Source organism: Macaca mulatta, chromosome 3, assembly GCF_049350105.2.
Source record: "Macaca mulatta isolate MMU2019108-1 chromosome 3, T2T-MMU8v2.0, whole genome shotgun sequence".
NCBI classification, from domain to species: Eukaryota; Metazoa; Chordata; class Mammalia; order Primates; family Cercopithecidae; genus Macaca; species Macaca mulatta.
Genome location: NC_133408.1, coordinates 125875001 through 125897044, shown reverse-complemented (window position 1 = coordinate 125897044; position 22044 = coordinate 125875001). Strand labels below are relative to the sequence as shown.

The 22044-nt window shown below is 35.1% G+C and overlaps 1 protein-coding gene across 1 annotated transcript in view; it reads right to left on the bottom strand.

Annotated features, from left to right (window-relative positions):
• Positions 1-22044, bottom strand: part of CALCR (calcitonin receptor) — a 150552-nt gene that overhangs the window by 28128 nt on the left and 100380 nt on the right. The window contains exons 5-7 of the mRNA XM_015134267.3: positions 19371-19483; positions 16028-16119; positions 8105-8231 (exon numbers count right to left, since the gene is read on the bottom strand). Coding sequence (XP_014989753.1) covers positions 8105-8231; positions 16028-16119; positions 19371-19483 — 332 coding nt within the window. The remainder of the gene's footprint in view (positions 1-8104; positions 8232-16027; positions 16120-19370; positions 19484-22044) is intronic.

The following is a 22044-nucleotide window of genomic DNA, read 5'->3' as shown; positions in this document are numbered from 1 at the left end:
TAGTTGTCATTTGGTGTGTTTAGGAAAAGAATTAAAAACAAACACTGGAGAACAAAGTCTCATCTGAGATAAATACAGTGGGAGATGGTCCTGAAATTGGCAAAGGAAGCACTTTGGAAGTGTTAGGAAGACAATGCCAGAGCAAACAGAAGGGTAGGCTATACACAATTCTGATTAAAAAACAAAACAACAACAACAACAAATAAATGTGGTAGGGGAATAAATGTTAACCACTTACTACTCTCAGGGTTTGTTCTCTATACGGTATAGTGAGAGTCTTATATCACCCTTCACTGGGGATTCTCAAGCCACCATTGATTTAGCTGTATATGTTCAGACCACAGCTCTTGAGGTTATTTGTGATTTACAAGCCTCTACATATGTGTATTCTACTTTTAAACTTAGTCCCTTTTAGAATCAAGCAGTGTTTTACAAATGCTCTGAGTTTCACACCTCCTGTGCTGTATCACACAGAAATGAACAAGGTGCGACGGTTAGTAATTGACAGGTGATAAAGCCCTAATGATAAAGCTAACAATGATAATACAAATAATGATAGCTGATTTTGAGAGTTGTGTGCCAGACGATGTTTTGTGGACTTTAGGAATACTGGCTTATTTTTCATAGACAGCTTTAAGAGAAAGGTACTATTATGATCTCCATTAGGAAAGTAAGGTACGGTGAGGTTAAGTAACTTACTCAATATTAAAGATTAATCTGTTAAGTAGAAGAGCGAGGATTTAGATCCTGCAGTTCAGCAAGAACAATAATGTAATTTGGACTAATCCAGCTAAGCACAACAAATATCAAATTCGAGTGTCACTTCACAACTTTCCAGCAATGATCCAACATACCCTAACAGAGCGTGCAAAACCTCTAGCATCTCAATTGGAAGCTCTTTGACAATAAAAACAGATATATAACAAATTCTGCACTAAATTCATGACAGCCTTCTCAAAGCAGGGGAAGCTAACTGCAAATTTTGAGATGAAGACTTGCTATGTAAAACATGTCACAAGATACCATTTGTAAGTCACTGATTTCATGTGTAGTGGTACTACCAAGATCGGCCAAATGAAGGAAACTGGAGAATGGGTATATGTTTATATCCACTTTAGGAAGAGATTCTCCTTCAAATCTGTATGAGAAAGCATCCAATTATAAATAATAACTTTAAAAAGGAATAAAGAAATCCTCTATACTTTTCTGCACCATGTGACCTTGGTTAAAAGATCATTTATGGGTTTTGACATGCAAGTAAAGTGAAGTAGCATAAATGGCTAGGGTAGGATACTTCATTCCATTACCACATCTTGGCATTACTCTTTCTGCATTGTCCTTCAAATGCATCATACACTTTCGTCCCCAATCTAGTTTTTTTTCCATAAGCTACTGAAATGGATCATTTCAATCTGGTTTTATTTACCATTGACCACTCATCTCAAAAACTCTGCTATCACGATTACCTCTCTCATGTTTATATATTCTCCCTTGCACCAGCCTCCCTTGGACTGGGCAGGAGTCCAGTTTCCACCCTGGGTTTTGTCTTCTCTAGTGTCTTGGCTCTGAGCATCCATTCTAAGCTAATCTTCCTGTGCCTACCTAAGAAGAAGCTCTGACATAGCCTGGTGGCTCAATTGTCCTGAAAAAATAAAGTTTAGAAGACATTCATGTTGCTTTCCAGAACTTGGAATTCATTTGACTTTACTTATATAAGAGGCTATAGAAAATACGACTAGATTGTTTCAGTTTCTGAGGTGCAAAGTGCTCAGGTTTCCAGTAAAAACTAATCTCTCTGCATTGTGCCTTTCAGACCCAGATAAAAAAATCAGAGAGAAATTTATTTCTAAAAAAATGACAAATATCCTGCTAGCTTCCTTTAGATGCAGCAAGAACAATGCTTTTAATTCTGCCTCCTGACTTTCTACATGAAGATCATCGAATGAGCACATAGAACAAAAAAATAAAATAACATTTCAGATATTATGGAAATGAAATGCTCAAATGACACAAATAACAATGGGCAATTTTCACATCACTCAATAAACTGAGGATGTATTCAGCCCTTCTTTATGCCATGAGTTATTCTGAGTTTAACTTTTTTTAAAAAAAAGAACGTGGAAGGAATAAGATTCTCACCCTTGGCCGTTCAGGAGATAATATAACTTTCCAAAAACTACCCAGGGAAGAAACAATTAAATGGGAAAAGGACCACAGATCCACAGGGATTCTCCACTGACAGTGAGGACAGGGCATTGTGTGTGTGTGCGTGTGTGTGTGTGTGTGTGTGTGTTTTCCTTACCCTCAACAAAATAACAACAACAACAACAAAAAACTCATAGAAATAGTGTGACAATATTTGGGATGAGGCAGCCTTCCTCTATATTCCCATGGGCATTGGTGAGGAAAATGATTGCTGATTCAGTGACCTTGAATTGGTCCAAAATGAAAACAAGCAAACAACAACAACAACAACAATAAACACACACAAAAAACCCACCCCTCTGTCTGTCTTTAGTTTGCTTAAGAACGAAGTGTCTTTAAAAATTTCATTTTTTTTTTGAAGAAAACATATGCCTGAATACTGACAGATGACATGCTGATAGATACACTTTTTTAAAATTTATGACTGTGGTTGTCATTCTCATGTTAGTTGCAATTTCAATAAATATTTGTAGATTGACAATGTCCAATAACTTCTCTTTCCCCAATTTTTTTTGGCTGCTTTTCTTTCTTCCTTCCTCCTTCCTCCCTTCTCCCTTCTCCCTTCTTCTTCTTCTTCTTTTCCTTGTCTCTACTTTTCTTGGCTAGGGAGGACCTTAATCTAGTGTATTCTGGAGTGTCAGTTTTTCAAGAAAAAATCAGTATTTAAAATAATTTATTTCAAGTAATTTTAAATATATGATTCTGCACGTGACTTAGTAATGTTCATGACATGATTCTCAGCCTTTGGATACTCTTTTGCCTGTATCTTTAGAAGTGAAGAATTCTATTCCCAGAAAAGATAGGTCTTGACAATAGCAGCAAAATCTTTTCTAGTTCTTGTTTATCCCCTTTATAAAGAAATCTATTACAATGGGGAAAACTGCTTTCATGATACCTGAATTTACAGTTTCAACTGTAATCTACTTTAATAATCTTTTGGATGGGAAAAGATACTCAAGAAATTGGACTTCTATGAATGCATTTATGGCAGAATGTGCATTTTCAAGGTGAAATACAATACAAATTTCACCATGTGTGTCTCTCTTGGTGGTGGCACATAACCAGTTTTTAGGATGAATAATGTATAAAATATGTCTCCTTGAGAATTATTTCCTTCCCTTTCTTAAACTGACTTTCCCATGCCTAGAGACAGCAACCCTATGTTGCTTGTATAGGGAGGGTTAGATAAGAGATCTAACAGCACTCTCATTGGAAAACAATGACTGTGTTATTTTAACACTGAGAAAGTACTAAAAACAAATAGCCTAGTTTATTTCCTCTGGGTGAAGTGTATGCTTCACAATTTACAGACATGAATTAAGTTTTGTCATTGTAGTTATTTTGTTTCAGTCTATGCTATTTATATGTATTTGAGGAGGGATATATGTTTCCAGATTTTCTCTTACGGAAGAAACAGACATTTGAAAATATGCAAGAGGCACAGTGTGTTCTCACATATGATATTGTCCCATTGATAATTGTAAATGGCTTGTTATTGGTGGCTTGTTTTCATTTTGTCTAACTTCAGAGGGAAATGGACTCTTTTAAGCATATAGAGAAAAATGTCCAAATTTTTTGCCTCTTCGTTTTCTGTGGAAAAAATACAGTTTGAAATAGATAAAAATGTGACTAAACCCCATACGTGTGGTTGCAAAACTCACAAAGCTATTTCCATGTTAGACTTGGCTCATTGCGAGGGATTACATTTTTGGTGGTCAATGAGTATTTGACTGATTGGATAAAATTCTATTTTTAAAATGTTTTATTATTTTTTCTTAGGAAGTTCATTCTTGCATAGCTAAAAACATCAAGTCTGTTAGGTTAAAAATACACTGATTGGAAGAACCAGGTGCTACTCATGCCATAAAGATAAGCTGCTTTCCTTTCTTTCAAACTTACTTTAAGAATGCCTAATGTGTTTGGGTGAATCAATCTCACTCCTCCATACTCAGAGGAAAGTTTCCTGTTAATTTCTCTGGCTTTCTGAATCTCACACTCATATTCTCCTAGGAAATCAGGTGCATAGTGGCAGAGCCAGGTCCCTAGACACCTGCTTATGGGGTTTATTAAAGGTTACTAGACACAGAGGAGCTGCAGGGCATATGTGGTTTGACTTAGTGGTGGCTGGGGGACAGCCTATGTGCTGTGGCTGGCAGAGCCCCTGGGCAGGTCCACCCCTAAAAGGCCTATGAAAGTGGAAACATCTAGCAATGACAATGAATGAGACTGCCAAGAGCAATTAATAGAGTAACAGATTTGTTGGAAAAGTCAAGGACAGAGACCTAGGGAGTTAGTCATAAGGCGAGAGTTGACAGCAACCTTGTGAGCAATCACTTGCAATATTAGGCCCTCGGGGGTTTTGAAAAGCTTTATGCTTCTTTAGGCTCCAGGACAACCACTGGGAAGTGAGTAGAGCAGTTTTTATTATTCTCACTTGATGCATAAAGCTACATGGTTTCTATAATTTAGTAGTAAACTCAGAAAAATCCTGAATTTTGACTATTACAGGAAGATAGGTTGAACAAGATCTCGCAGTGGATAAGAAGTCCCTTTTACATTTATAGGTGGGAGACAGGGAGACATGGGTTTGAGACTCCCAAAAGAAGAGGAGAAAGAGTCTATTCAAGAATTTATGATACTTCGCAATGTGACTGAGCATGCTCCCAGATCAATGTGGTTGATTATTCAAAAACTGAAGCCTCATTTCTTGGCCTACTCCCTACAGAGAGTAACTTTCCTATAGTTTCCACTCTTAATGGGAAATGGAGAGCCACGATGTGACTGTTCTCTGCAGAGAGATTCTTAGTTAATTGCTTCTACTTCTGTTTTCATCTCAGTGGGGGCCAGCTTCCCTAATTAACTGTAGCGGGCATGTCTGGTTACGGGCAGCCATCATTTTGGAATGACTGAGCCCATTTCATTAAGAACATATCTTTCTAGGGCAATAAATAAAGACAATGAAGAGTACCAAGTGGTAAAGAAGAGAGAGGTTGGCTCCTGTGTGAGATAGGTCTGGGTTTGAATCCCATCCTTAAGTACTCATGGTTCGAGGGACACTTGCTCTCACCAAGCCTCAGTTTCCTCAACTTTAAAAATGGGGATAATTCCACCCGTTGCTGGGATATTGCACAGATTAAATCAATTGACATTAAAAAGGAAAATTCATCAAGATAAACACATTTGGTCACATTATTCTGCAGGTAAGATGGGACTTTGTCTCTGATAACAGATGCCATGGTTTTAAAAGATAGATTATAATGTCTCTCTGCATATATTCATACTGCAAAAATTATTAACACTGTGGAGCCATTAGAAGCTAAATTAAGCTGCTTTCCCATGCCATGCCACTGTTACATAGGATGCATGCTCTGGGCAGATTTCACACATTTTAGTTATTGGGTTGGCAGAATTGTCAAATGCCAGTTTTGAAAGATGAGGCTATCTACAGATGCTTGCATAACACAGTTAAGCAGAGAAACAAAAATGAAAATATCCCTTGGCCCTTCACTGCGAGCTAGGTAGCTTCTATCTGTGCTTCCAGATGCACTTTCTATCCTGCTCCCACTACCCTGGGCCCACAGAAATAAATCTGTACATCTCCAGCAGGGCTGCCTTGCCCTCTGGTTTCTGGATGAGCTCAGCTATGGGGACCCTCAGTAGAGACTGGAAGATGAGAGTGAGTGAACAAGGGATATTTATTTCTCCACTTCCTCTTGTGGAGTTGCCACAGGCTGGCTGTGTCCTAAGACAGAAGTCCTCAGTTTCCGTAGGGCCTCCTTTACCACACCACCTTTCTGTCTTCGGGTTCATACACCTTTCCCTCCATTTGTCCATTCGGGCCTGGGGTGGTAATAGTCCCCACTGTCACTAGATTCCAGCATATTGTCTCCACATTTGCATTAGGATAAAACATATGGATTCATCAATTTTGCAAAACAAAAATTATCAAATATTGATAATTTCATACTCAATCTAATAAATAGTTACATCATTAAACTGTTTTGAATCATTCAATTAAAGTGCAGTTCATTAGCAAGTAAGGAAAATATTTGTTGTTAAAATTAAGGAAAGCAGGTTTGCAAAGGAGACAGCAGAGAAGCACTTGGAGATTTTTTGGGATGAAAATATTTACTGAGGGCAAAATAACTATTAAATAATAGAAGCTGTAATTGTAAATTATTTAAACACTGGATTGATAAATAAAAATTTCTGTAAAGTAAATGGTTACTTGGTATCACAGCACCAAAGTGATTTGATTTTTTAAAAATTAATCTGGTATATTTGGAAACCTAATCAAGCAGTTTGGTATAAATAAGCCCTCACTGATTTACAGAGATACATCTGATAATGCAAAGGAAAGAACAAAAACTGAGAGTAAGGAGACCTTAATTTGAGTGCCCGCTCCCCGCTCCAATCAGTTATATGATTTGAGGAAAATCACTTTGCCTTTTTGTCATCAAGTTTCTGATCTGTAAAATGAGGAGTCAGGGATAAACAACCTCCAAAATCCCTTTTAGTTCTGGTTTTTGTTAGTTTGTAATACCAGGGACTGGTATCAATGAAAAAGCAGAGCCTCAAGGTGCTCCTCCTCTGTCCTTCCCTGACAGTTTATTTGCTTCATTCAGTAGTTGGCTGATAATTTCCAAACTTGGCAGCACAGAAGAAATATCCAGGGTATGTTCCTCGGCTCCACCTCATACCTACTGACTCTCTAGTATCATGGGGACAGTAGCTATTTCATATTTACGAAATCTCCCCCATTGATTCTGAAGTGCAGCCAGGATTGGAAATCACTGTGAAAAACACTATCTTGGGTATAAAGAGAGAAGACTGATGACAAATACGGGTTATTCTGAACAACTCTCAGGACAATTCTGGTAGAAGAAATCCAGAATGGTTCTGAGTAATGGAGCTAAATGATTTCAGCTCTCCTGTTCTCTGTAGTACTCAAATAGAAAGAGGACAGTCACCATATTTGCTTGTTGCAATTGTGCATGTGGGCATAAGTTTCAGAGATGTTATGTCCTATTGCCCTAACTTTTGGATTTCCTGTGTCATTATAAACCTTTTTCAGAGCATAATGACACAAAACGTGATCATATTTGTATGGTTCATTAGCATAAGGGAATAGCTACTCATAGTGGAGATGACTGGGCCAAACCCAGCTTATCATGAGAATGAAGAGGGGATCAATATCTAGGCAAACCTGTAACCACTTGTGGCACACTAGGATGACTGGGAAGCACTGTCTGAGTGTACCTAGTACCATCTATGTTCACAAGACGTGCTCAATACATTTGTCATAGATATTAATAAATTATTGGTCAGTCTTAGAAATACATGGTTTGGGCTGGGTGCAGTGGCTCATGCCTGTAATCCCAGCACTTTGGGAGGCCAAGGCGGGAAGATCACGAGGTCAGGAGTTCAAGACCAGCCTGGCCAATATGGTGAAACCCCGTCTCTACTAAAAATACAAAAAAATTAGCCGGCATGGTGTCGCATGCCTGTAATCCCAGCCACTCAGGAGGCTGAGGCAGAAGAATTGCTTGAACCCAGGAGGCAGAGTTTGCAGTGAGCCAAGATCCCACCACTGCACTCCAGCCTAGGTGACAGAGCGAGACTCTGTCTAAAAAAAAAAAAAAAAAAATTTATGGTTTGTTGTATGATTCTTATCTGCTTACGATTCAATTATTTTCAGTTCTTTACTATAGCTTGTAATAATTTCTTCCAGAACCTACATAGAAATGACATGCCTCACAAAATGCAAAACTCAACTGTGGAAGTAAATATGATTACATATGTAAACAACTGCTTAAGTCCAACATGAACACCGTGTTCACTATTTACAGGTACTATATCCTTTAAAATAAAAGTAAAAACAAAACTATGCAGTACTTACCGGGTCCCTTCGCACGAGCTCTCCATTGGGTACTACTTCAACCAGGTGGATGATGATAATCATAGAATTCAGAATGTAAGTAAGAAACATGTTCTTGTGCAGGGTTACCCTTTGGCAGCCAAGGCTCCTGGAAGAAAAAGTAACATAAAGCATTGACCAGTGCCAAAATGTTAGAGTACCTGGGAAAAAAACATTTTGGTAATATTTTTCATATTTTCTTTAAAAAAAAGATGAAAGAACATATAGAAAAAAGTAAGGCTGGTCTCCTTTTTCAGATTTATTACTACTTTTCTGCCTGATTTAAAAAAAGATGTTTCCAATCATAGCAGCTCATAGTTTTCAGTCCTCAGAGTGACTTCATACAATAACTGAAAGAGTGGGTGATAAAATCTCTTTTAATTATAGCAAATGTTGTAAAATTAGTTAACAGAGGACTCTTAGATTAGAAACTATTAGGGCTTGCAGTGTGCTTCAAATGAAAAGCCTACTATTCATTGTTGCAACCAGGAAGAAAATATGTGGCCAGTGGGGTCACAGAGCATGAAGTCAGAACCAAGGCTGCCTGTGACAAGGTACCGAATCTATGTCCTTGAGTCACTGCATACACACACTTCACATCTCCTGGCATCCTCCTCTTCCATTATTTCTGTTGCTATCTTCTTATATCTTATATTCCAACTAGAATCATCACTGTAGTTCCTCTTTTCCAACCCTCCTGATGGTGGAGCTCAGACACAGGCAGAAAATTCTTAATAGGTGCAAATGAAATGTCATTATGAGGCATATTGTGATTTGGATCCAATGAGAGCTGTCTAAGTGCTGCTGTTTCTTTGCAGAGTCATTCCCCACCTTTTGGGTATTAAGCAATTTGTTGGGCTTTTATTCTTTTCTCCTCCAGTTCATAAACTTGTACATATGTGTTGGTGTGAATGTTCACATAAACAAACATTAATTTGAATATCCTATTTTCATTTTTTGGTGTAATGGAGAGAGCCTACATCATGACTATAACAGAATTGCAGTGATTATCCTAGACAAATGAAAATCTTATATTTATCATATTTGATAGGGCAAAAAATATTAGCATAACATCATTTGCCATGTGAAAGCTTAAAACATGCAGTTAATGATGCCAATGACTCATAACACTAACTATTCCTAAAAATATCTTCATGGAATAAAGTTAGAAATGAAGAATTTTGAAAAGGAAATTCTGAGGAAAAATGAAATACAAAAATGGTCTGGGTTTACTTACAATGCCTTCCTATATTTCCAATTCAAAGGAAAAATAGTTGTCAATTATCCCTAGCAAAAAGCAAATTTAAGTAATAAAGGCAGCTGTTAGAGCATATTTTAACTATTATAGCTACAGTTTTCAACTTTTTGGGAAGGATAAACAATAACTCATTAATAAATAATATTTTTAAAAATTCAACTTGTTGAACAGGGATAGGATGTAGAATTTACATCCATGAGGCAGGCTCTGATAAAGGCAGGATTTAGGAAAGAGCTTTCTCTTACACACATGCTTCTATGGACTACTCTATTCAGCAGTACGGAAGTCTGTTAAATAAATCAAACCCAACTGGTTTTATAAAGCACTAAAGGTAGGTTGCAAAATTAAATTTAAACAAAAATATTACTTATGTGAAACCTCATGATCGTTTATACTGCATAAACTTCCATCTTGTGACTGCTGCAATCAGCACAGTCGAATCTGTGACCTGCCATCTTTCATAGTCACAAGAGCAATTTATAATTCTCACTGGCGGTTAATTATGGAATTCATTGTTTAATTCAGCCTGGCTTAGGCCAATGATAATTGACATTATCTAGAACTAAGGAGTATGAATGAATGTATCATACAGCGATGATATTCTTACGCCTGGTTTTCTTTTGACTGGGGAGAGCTCAATAATCTGCTGTTGTACATTAGCTTAAATGACTTCATTAACTTCATTCTCCTGTATAAACCCAAGCCACCCTGAATAAAATATACTTCCTCCACCTCCAGCTTACTCTCTTGTGTGCCTGCTTTACTTTTCTTCTTAACACTTATCACCTCCTGACGCAGTATATGTTTATTTATTGCCTGTTATTCTCTCTTTTCCTCCCACTAAAATGAAAGTGCTAAAGGAATTTATTTTATACACCTAGAACACTGTCTGACACATCATTGGGCTTAATCCTCATTTTTTTTTAATTTAAAAATATATTTAAGAAATATGTTCTGTTTTGAGCTGTGACCACTAAGCAATTTTCCAATACACCAATGAATTACATTAAATGTTAGATGATTTCCTACTTTATACTTCATACCATACTGAACATTTGCCAGATTCTTCAGTTTCATATTAACTAGCTAATATGGAACATTATCCTGTTGTTCAACACTAGTTAAAAATAAATATATCATATAGCATATACACATACAAACAATATATTGTATATAGATAGATACAGTATATATAAAGAGTACTGTATCTATATAAAAGCATACATTTTTTTCCATTGGAAACACAGAGAAAATGATAGTTTAAAACTAGATAAACTGCTAGTCTCCAAAGGAGAAGTATGACTAATACTTGAGTTTCTGTTTTTTGAAAGTTTTAATATAATTTTTGCTCATTGAGTTTTAAAATTTTTATCATACTAACTTGACATTTACAGTCATCTTTTTGAAGTGAGTCGAAGGTACTGCAAATTTTTCAAAATTCATTCAATAATCCAAAATATATGATTGTGCACTCATTATGATCCAGACCTGGTAGATATCAGGAATATAATGGAGGACAAACAGGCACTCTTGCCTTTAGGGCCCTTATATACCATGCCATTTTTTATTTACTTTTATTGTGATAATTGTTCTGAAGAAGAGGGGTGGGATGCTAGAGAGAATTAATTGAACTTAACATTAAAAATCCTCAGTACAAATATGTCTCTTAAATGAACATGAGAGAAGCTGACAACATTTTTTTGTCAGATCTGAGATGTCTTAGGTAGAAATAGCACCAACTTGACACTTACTATATTCTATTCCCTTGATTAAAAAAATCCAGACATTTAGATGGACAGAACATTGCTTATTATTTGAGTGACGGGAAACCATAAGTACCACAAATTCTCCAGTAGTAGGAGGTTGAGACAACATAATCTACTTCTACAACATAATCTACCAATCAAGGTGTCATTCAAATGTGAGGAAGAGATAATGATTTACTTGAGTATGAATCTCAAGATGTCACATTTTAAGGCTAAAGCAAAAAGTCATTTTCATAGTTATAGTTTATCTGGTGTAAATCTTTCACATTTGTTTCAAGCTATTAGTACCCCGTGTGTGTGAGTGTGTACTTTTTGGGAGCTTGTAGTTGTATGAGATGGCATTTGATATTGGTCTTGAGTTTTGCCGATTGTGTAAATGAGTTTGCTATCACAGTGTGAGGAACAGCAGTATTTTCTCTTATATATCTCATATATAAGACCGTGTGATTATAGTCACATTCAAAGCAAATGAAGAAAGTAGCAAAAAGAAAACAAGTAAAAGTTGTTGTGAAGTTCCTGCTGCATGGGAAAATATGAATTAGGGATAATTTCTGTAATTGGTACAAGCCAAAGTCATATCTTCTAGTGTAACTTTTCATTTTCATTTACCTAAGGATCATATGTTATTCATGATAACATGAGAACTGAAAAGAAAAGAGAAAATGAAGTGAAGTGGATTGCATTAAAACTCCTGGGAAAATTCAAATACAATATATTATATATCTTCACTATTTGACAAGAGACTTTATGCCTTTTGATTTAGCACAAAATCCTTATCGTTAATAAATTCTCTTTCAATCAAAATTCTTGCTTTTCCTATTACCACTATTCTATGGGTGAAGAATATGCCGTGGTATGATCAACAGTTATCTTTGTTGTCTGTCTTGCCAGTGGTGAGTTGGAAGAAAGGAGGCCATCTTTGATACCATAGATTTCATGGTTTCCTTGGAGCAACAGGAAGGCAGCCAGAGATGTATAATGGTGAATACTACACAAGATAAAGATTCATATACTCACCCAATATGTAGAGGTGACATAGAACAAAGAGAATAGTAAGTAGTAGAGGAATCAGTCTTCCCTCAGTATGTCCCCTGGAAGCCACTTTTGTTGACCTCCATGATTACCTCTATATGCTTTTGGTTAATGTGGCCAATGTAATGTCATGTAGACAATAAAATGAAGAGACTGCCTGTTTTCCAACCTATATTTCTATCAACTTTCAGGCAAGAATAATATTTAAAATACCAATCAGAAAGACATGGATAACAATCAGTCAAAATAAATGCTAATGAATGGCCTGTTATGCTTTTCATGAGGTAATACATTGAGAGGCTTACATATTTAGGATTATTCCACAGAAAAGCAAATTGATAAATTGTAATTGAAATTTATAGATAAGTGAATTTATTGGAAATTTGCTGAAAATGGTCAAGAACCAATCTCAAATAAATGTCCATTTATGTGTCTTTCCCAAACCAGTCTTCCCTAAGGGCACCTTCATTTTAGCTCTCTTGTTGACACTTACTATTGGAATCCAGCAGTAAGAGATCTTGCTGAACTAATTTGATGTTTATATTTAATCCCTTTCCATATTATCATTCCAATTTTTTCTGTGAAGATTTTAAACTAAATACCTTCCTAATAATGCTGTCTTCTTTCTCTAACTGGTGTACCAGAAATGACCTGCATATCATCTTGAATATTATTTAAACTTTTGAACAGTTAAGATTTTTAATGCTGACTTTTCTATGAATTAAACCTGAGAAACTGTTTTTTTCTACATTTTCTCTTTCTCTAGGAAGATGGTATAGAAGATCAATTTTCTTCTATTAAAATGAAGGCTTTATATAAATTTATACATTAATTTTCCAACAGCACAAGGAGCATGATTTCTATTTGCTTTAAGTTTACATAGTTCTGCCTTTTACCTTCCCCTGCATGCTCAGAATAAAATTACATTAAGATTAAAGGCATATTTTAATAAACTAATTCTGAGTAATATCCCAAGATTTTAGTGAGGTATTGGCAGTTCTAAAGCCTCCTGTATGGTCAGCGACTTTAAATTTCTCTGCAGGCCTCCTAGGCCTGCTCATTTGAGGAGGACAGCTGCAGGGTTCCTCCTTTTCATAAGGTACATTTGAGGAGTTCTGAGGGCTTTACAGTGAGATTTCAATGGAGTGATTATGAATGGGGCATCAGTTCTCAGAATTGGAGCTGGGTAACTTTTCACTCTGGTTTCCTGAAAGTTTTATAAAACTGTTTGGAGTCTGCAAAATTACTCAACCCTGGAAATATAGAATTAAGCAAGGGAGTGATGATATTTTTTGCTCAGGTTGCACACAGATGATGCCATTTAAGTGCATAAATTATGAAACTTTCTATTGTAATGTGCAGTGAAGATCTTAAAGACGATGTAGAGTATTTGAAAATAAATTCTGGAAAAAGTTTGCTAATTCACAAATAAATTCCAGTGATATATCAGTATTATTTTCTACTTCCACAATCACTTTTAATGTTTCTGAAATTCAAATATAAAAAATATTAAAGGGTCAGGATCGAACTTAAATTTTAAGAAAACAGAAGTCCTTTATATTTTTACTTTGGGTAAGGTTTAAGATATGGTTGAAAACAAGTATAAAAATTTTATACAGCTTTTTTTGGTTTGAATATTTGGCATCTCAACATATGTGCTTTTGGTATGTCATTTGTTTCTTGTTGTGTCTGCTCTGAAGAACTAGCTGTTTCAGTTCATTTCTTCTCATTATTAGGCTCAGATGATACATCAATAAGACTTGTTTTTCTTCCTCAGATTTAAGTTGCTGTTTAGTTGGTTCTTAGAACTGAGAGACAGCAGGGCAAAGTTGGGTGCTTTCTAGACAATCTGTCCTCACACTCTCGCAAGGGTTTGATCAGCATCATTTTGCTTTGAGACTAACTGGAGTTGAGAAATATTCTACTTTGCCCATGTGCTGCACTTTAACACACCCATCTTCAGTAGCTTAATATAGAAATGATCATTGAAAAAAAATTCTTAATTTCTTTGCTGATTTGGCTTTCACATCTCCTCACTTATTTAAGTTACTGGAGAAAAAAGGAATTAAGATCTATAATGCCTTTGACATTATTACCTTTAAAGTCCTAACTACAATTAGTTGCATGATTACAAATTTGGGAAATTTTTCTTTCAATTTTTTTATGATTATATTTAAAAAACTTAAAAAATATGCTTTAGTGGCATATTTTAAAATAAAATTTGTTTCAGAACCATGATGATATGTTTATTTGCCATAATGAAGTGCAATTGAAAAATGAAGACATTCCAAGATTAATCATGTTGTGTGAATACTGTATTCTAATCATCGAAAATATTCTTCTATTCTAATTTGAGTAATTAATAATTCATGTCGTTTTGCTTTGTTTATCAGTCTTTCTCCTGTTAAACCATTTATAGAAGGAGCTCATTGTCTGTTTGTTTATGTTATGATTTGCTATCCAGTTAAAAATTGCTATTCACTTCTATTGCTTAGTCAATATAAGAATCTTGACTAAGATACAGACAAAGATTGAAAAATGATGAAGGAAAAAATAGTAATTGTACTAAGGATGTATTTACAGGTGATTATTCTCCCCTTGGTTTAATTTTCCTTAGTACTATCCTGACAATGTTTTACCAAAAATCAAATCAAGATTCTATTGTTCTATGTTTTAAATTTATTTTTTGAGGTAAAGTATAGATGTATAATTTACCATCTTTGCCATTTTAAGTATATAGTTCAGGGGTGATAAATACATATATATTCTTCTCCGCCCTCATTCTATATGTGAATCACTGTACATTTAATCACATACCACATTTTTTTTTCATATTTTTTTTACACTACCACATTTTTTAAGTGTGGATGATTGTTTGTCATCTGAGTCTGCAAAAGGGCTTTTCTTTATGATTTCTATGATACCACCATGACTATTATTACTACCAATAATAATAATAATGATATCAAACACCTATTTCACTTATGTGTCAGACATGAATCCAGCCACCTTACATATATTATTTCATTTTTATCTAATTTACTTCAGTTTCTAACATATTTACTGAACCGTGGTGTGTCTAGAGAAAAATACACATGTGGCTTACTCTGAATCTACATTTGAGAATATACTTCAGAAAGCCAGCCTAGGACAATGTTATGAGTGCTTTATTTTCACTAAAGTTTGTTGTGATGAAAGCATACATAACAGTTTCTAACTTAAATGTACCATTACCTGTAAAGATCCTATTTTATATTCATGTAAGTTGACAAGATAACTTAAAGTATTCAAGTTTTCCTTGTGTGTTTTCTCATATTTTGCTTTCTAGCATAATTGTGCACCATAAAACCTAAAGACAAGCATATTAAATTAGGTTTTGTAGAAACATGCTCTGATGTGCTTGTTTATTCCTTAGTCTAACATATGCTAGCAAGAAATAATTAGGCAGGGTATATGTGGATTTGTGGCTATGGTCGCCGAAAATTAGGGTGGGAGTAAAGAAGGTGGAGAATCCTCTCCTCTACCCTTAATGGTAACTTACCCATGGTAAATGGAACCTTTACCATGTTACAACAGTGTACTTATGGGCTCACAGGACTGTCTTACTTTAGGAAGCCTCAAGGCATAGTGCTTTTGAAAATGATATAAATTTATCCCCTTCTCCCCAAAGATAGGATTAAAAGCATATTTAAATTCATTTCATTTTTCTTGCTACTTCATGACTCCTAACATTGCATGTCGCTTGTAATTTGCTGAAGACCCTTCCACACCTCCACTCTTGCAGAATTCACCATTTATTTCAATAACTTAAAGGAGGAAATAAAGAGCAGATGCTGTAAGCGTACTTACTTGAAAAACACGAAAATCCCCAGGGAAATCACTAAGGTGAAAATTGACAAAGAATGACCCACGATAGCCAAATAGTACAGAACATACGCATTCTGGAACAACAAAAAGTAAAAACAAACACAAAATGAATGAATGATTCATCAGAGAGAAAATCATTCCTTTTCCTAAATATATGTAAATCAACAAATGTTTTCCTCCTTTTAAAAAACTGCTACAATTATAACAAATATTTCAGACAATGAAATTATTTTTTATCTTTACTCATGGTATGAAAATAAATTGTCATTTTCAAAGAATAAAGTTCTTTGAGATGAAGTTCCTCATTCAAAAATATATTTCAGAAGTAGCTTTATATTCATTAAAAATTATCATCCCTAAGCCCAGTAAGCAATCCCGGTAGTTTTAAACTTCTGGAATCTTTTAGACAGTGGATACATAATTCTATACCACAGACCTGGCAAAATAGCAATCAACTTTCCAAGCTGTCCTGACTCTCAGCATATACAGAGGGTGAGGATAGTATGGTGGCGGGTTGCTATGCCTTTGTTTAAAATGATATCATTAGTATTTAGTTGGTTGAAGCTGCAAACTTTCCCCTTGGCAGCCATTTGATAATTCTTTTTTTCATAATCATGGTTAATTTTATTTATTCTCCCATAATGTTATGTTGACTTGGAAGAATGTCCCTCTCATGAAATGCATGTCATAGCATCTTTTATTTCCTAGTCATCACAATCTTTCCTTTCCTTATAATATAATTTTATCACAGAGAAAACAGCAATTGATCTAGTCACCCATCTCTCTCTCTGTCTTCTCTGTCTCTCTGTTTCTCTTTGTCTGTTTCTATGTTTCTAGTCTCTCTCTCATTCACTCTATTTTGACACTAGCTTTTGCATTTTGTACTATTTAGCCAGTTTCATCAACTGTAATTGAAGTAGACTTGAATCTATTGTAATTAGGGATTTTGTTTTCACTTGTTTTTCTTGGTGGAGCATAATTTGTATATTATTTTGTAGTTGTACCTTAATCTCTTGACTTTTGGTCTTAAGTTCCTTCCACAGTTTGTTGGGTCTTGGTATGAATGCAAATGTAATGTAGATAGAACGAATAACCTCTATGAAGTTCTTTGATTTCCTGGAATAAATGTGGGATTTATATAGCCTTGAACATTTTGATTTTTGTCAATTTCCTCAGGAAGAGTCTGGGATTGAAGCACTAATTCAGTTAAAATGCACCCAAACTGTTCAGAGCCCTTTCTTGGTTATGTGCATTATTGCTGTCCTGAAATGAGCATTCCTTTTCTAGACCTTAGAATTTCAAAATGGACTAATTAGCTTCTCCTAAGTTGTGCCTGTTGCATCATTTGACCAGGCATTCCATATTTTTGGGGCATTTTCATTGTTGATACCACTCTCTTAATAGCATATTTTACTCTTACAGGAAATGTTAATAAAGTTAGAATAGTAGGTTTATAATTGGAGCTGATAAAATCTTCAGAGAGCTTTCTTGGGAGGGATTTAGGAATCTTAAACACACACACACACACACACACACACACACACACACACACACACACACACACACAAACATTCACCTCCTATCTTTTCTCCCAGGAATTCATTTTCTAGCTATTTTTCTAACTTCACTTGTAGACAATATCAGGAGAGGCATTTTCTAAAAGTTTTTCCTTCTAAATAGTTTACTACGTAGAACACTCTTGCCCCTTAATTAATTTGGATATATCTGCACTCCCTCTTCTGTCAGTCTTTTAAGAAATCTTTGCATACTTTATTTCTAAGAAAAATTTATATAACTTAATTCATATTCTTTTCAGTTGCTTCCAGAATACTCCTTTTAAAAACATTTGTTCTTCTGAAATAGAGTTGTCTAAATACGTAAGATTAAATCAACAACTTATAATTTAGTTGCCATCCTTGTGTCATTCTCAAGGGTGAGTTTTTTTTTTTTTTTAAATGAATTCTAGGTTGGTTCCTTCAAATTTTAATGTGACGATATTTATATGGAAGATTTGTGGAAAGCATTTTAATCATTATACTAGGTGCCTAGAGAGGAGCATTTCTTCTTTAAATTATTTCCTTCTCAGATGTAGCCAGTGTATGTGAGAAGTCCAAAGACAACACTAAGAATGATTTGGACTTGCACACTTACAACAATCCAGTTAACGTCAGCATAATTTTTTTCTGTAACATCATAATCAGCACTCATTCAGAAAATTCACTACTCCATGACATAGCTTATTGATCAGACTTTATTAACAGCTCTCCATTAGGGTATAGACATGCATCTGGTTCTCAGGGTGACTAAACCATTTGTAAAGAGACAACTGACCGTGGTGCCTTAGCCTGTGCTTGTGATGAGGTGTCCCTCCTATTCAATTGGTCTCTAAGCTATATGTTCATCTTGTTTGTTTTTGTTGTTATTTGTTTTGTTTTTAATAAAAGAAAACTTTTCTACACCCTGAAAGCATCTCAACAACAAACAAAGGCACTAGTGTGCTTTTAGCTTTCAACTGAATAATTATTTAGTATACAGGCCTATCTTTGACGGAAATGATAGGTTTATGTTAGAGTCAGCAGGGTTGCTTAGAGACGCACTGCACAGCTAAACACTGACCAACTGTAACTCCCAGTTCTGTGTCGTGAGGAGGTTGGTTGTAGACTTAGTGAACTTTTCAGATTTTTGATGCATCCGAGGAAGAAAGAGCATCTGTTCCCCCACCATTTGCTTAGACGAATATTTCTAAGCAGAGATAATATTCAAAATATTTAACAGACAGTAAAATGCAAGTACTAACAAATAAGAATGAACTTCCACTGAAAATAATCTAAGCAGCCATACCTGTATTAGCGGACTGATGAGATGCCCCACTTTAGGAGTTCTTTCTGTGCCTTATTGTAAAACTAAGGTCATGGCCAACATAGGGGAAACATGCTGTCTTGTGACTTGTGGAAAAATCTGTAGTTTTGAAACTCTTCCAGGAAAAGTGAGATGTTAGAGAGTCCCTTGAAATGTTGCCTAATTTTGGCATCATTGGGAATCCGTTCATCTGCTCTATGGACACTTATCCCCCTGCCATAAATGGACTGATTCTGTATGCTCATGGAACTTCAATTGACTCTTGACTCTGAGTGCCAACCAAGAAGTGAAATGTCATTTTCTCTAATGCTGCTCTAGAGATTCCTAGAACTTACCAGTTATCATATGATTTCTTTCCACAAAATCTGTTCGTTTCTCGGTAGCAGATATTTTACAGTTATATGTCCATTTCCTTGTACAAATAATGACATTCTCACTCAATACTGAAATGTGAAAAAGAACCTACCTTCAGTTTCTCAGGAGTGAAAGCATTGCACAAAGTATAGTTGGACCAGGTTCGATTGTTTTCAGGATGTTTAAACCAAACGCCGTTTTCATCACAGTATTTTGTAACCTTTTCTGTTAATGAAACATAATAATTATCACACAAATATCTCAAAATCCCAAGAAGGAAAAATAATAAATTAAAGCTTAAAAGCCATTCCAACATATTAATCACTTTATAGAACTTGAATGTGAATATGTCAATAGAGACTATCACAAATCATGTATTATACAAAGTGTATTAATATGCATTGTCTCATTTTAACTTTAGCAAAGCCATGTGAAGTAGGCATTGTCCTCTTCATTTTACAAATTCAAAGCAGACAGTGAAAGGAGTCATGGGCTTGAAAAGCCACTGAGACTGAACCAGGATTTAGACCCAAAGACATGGATATGGGTCAGACTCCAAAGTGCTACCTATACTCTCCCTCGTAATTTTTTAACAGACATTAAACTTTTGATTGTAGATGGAAACTATTGGAGAAGAACAAGAACATACCTTTCTTTATTTACTTGCAATGTTTTTTCATTAGATTAACTGTATGAAACAATAATTTTTGGATCAAATGGTCAAATCTTCCCAGTCCCATATGGTTAAATCCAATAGAACAAAGAGGTCCAAAACTAAGGGATATATCAAGAGGTCATTTTTCTGCCTCTCAAGAGATTTTATTTGAATCATCTCTCTTCATCCCACAGAAAATATATAGGGATCCAGGCTTTAGCCTTTACTGTTTACTTTTTAAAGTATCTCATAGATGCTTGTTAATGAAATTCCTAACTCAGCTGGACTGACATATTAAAGATCTCCACCTTCGCTATGTGGGGGCCAGGCACCGCTCAGCGCGTTGTAGAATTATCTTCTTTAACGTTAATAATGAGTCTTTGAAGTGAATATTGTTCTTCCCATTTTATATATAAGTAAATTTCCCTTCCATAACTAGCATCTAGTAAGGTCAGGCATCAAATCCGAGTCTACTTCATTCCAAATCTATTGCAGAGCTATTAAGCACTAATTAAGCCACTTATTTCTGTGGCAATGTGCCAACTGATCAGAGGAAACAAAACAGGTAAGCCCTTATTGTTAAGATGCAGATGTAGGTGAGAAAATAAGACGATGTAAATGGCACCTGGAAACTGGATTTGGCATAGAAATAAAAGATAACACTGGTTTGGTCCCCCACTTTTTTTTTTTTTTAAATTGATGCTTAGCAAAGAGGAGGAAAGCCTGGCATCTTACTGTCCCTCCAACCAGCAGGTCAATGATTCTGGGGTTGCTCACTGAGGTTAAGAGTTCCGCTTACACTAAAATATTTTGGAGGAAAAGGACAAGAAGATTTTGTTTGGGCCCTGAGAAAGAACCTTCCAAGTGCTTGCTTTGTGGAGTCTGCTGGTTCTCATCAGGCTTATTGTTTTTTCAATTATTTTTGTGTGATATGTTCAGTGCTGGTTACAATATGATAAAGCCTTGGTGCTTTTTGAATTTTAATTTTTTAGCCAGTGTATATGTATCAGTACAAAGTAAAGTTCCAAATTTGATAGAAATAATAAGTTCTCATGGGGATGACTCATAATATCTTTGCTGAAATTCATACTAAAATATTAGGCCATGATAGCAATTTTCATAATTTTTTAAAATAATATTTGATAACTTATCATTACCAGACCCTACATCAAGTGCTCTATCTTAGAAATAAATAAGAAAACTTCTTTGTTCTGTATGTTGCTTAAATTATTAACTGAGTATATATCTGAGATTCTGGGTTAAGTGCATGAGGCTGGGAAATCACAATATATATTGGGAGTAAAGAGTGGTCAGAATGGTGAGATAATATTTATCAAGACATTATTATCAGCAGGATAAACACACTGTGAAACTAGTATATTGTTAGCAAACAACTAAAGTGGCACTTAACTAAAATTAGAATTTAGCTGGATTGTATTATAATACCGGTCAACAATATTTTAATTTCGTACTGGGACTCTAGAAGGTGAAATCTCATAAATGATCAAGGTTATCTATATTCCATTCCAGTGACCTAAAGAATTTTAGATAATGTTGTTGGCTACAAGATAATATTTAAATTCTAACCTCTGAATTGGCCAAGCAACTGAAAGAAAAAATCAGGTTGAATTAAATAACATAGAAATAATGAACAAGCAAATATTAAAATGAATGTACTTGCCAAATTTAGTCTCAATCATTCAGATATTCTCTAGTTCTTCAAAGCACCTATGTGATGTGTTTATTGTCTGAGAAATCAAATAGCAAGCCTAGATTGGTATAATATGCAGGGAGATTTTGCAAGTGTATTTGGAATCTTCACAAAATTTTAATCTTTGATAATTTCTCAGGGAAAATATTTTTGAAGCATTTTCCTATGTTAACAAAGGCAAAGCATTGCTGTACCTATAGATAATGCTTTTATAGATGGTTATTTTCTTTTTTAGCACAGGATGTGGAAGTCAGAATCATATGGTAATATTTGAAGAACATTGCTATTGTTTTGAAGGCTAAGGAAAAAACATACTGAAAAAAAGGGAACCTTATTTGGCTGAAAAATCACTGAGATCTGATAATATTTAAAACAATTTTCTGCTAGTAGGTTTGGTTACTCAATCTGCTAAGAGCTAGT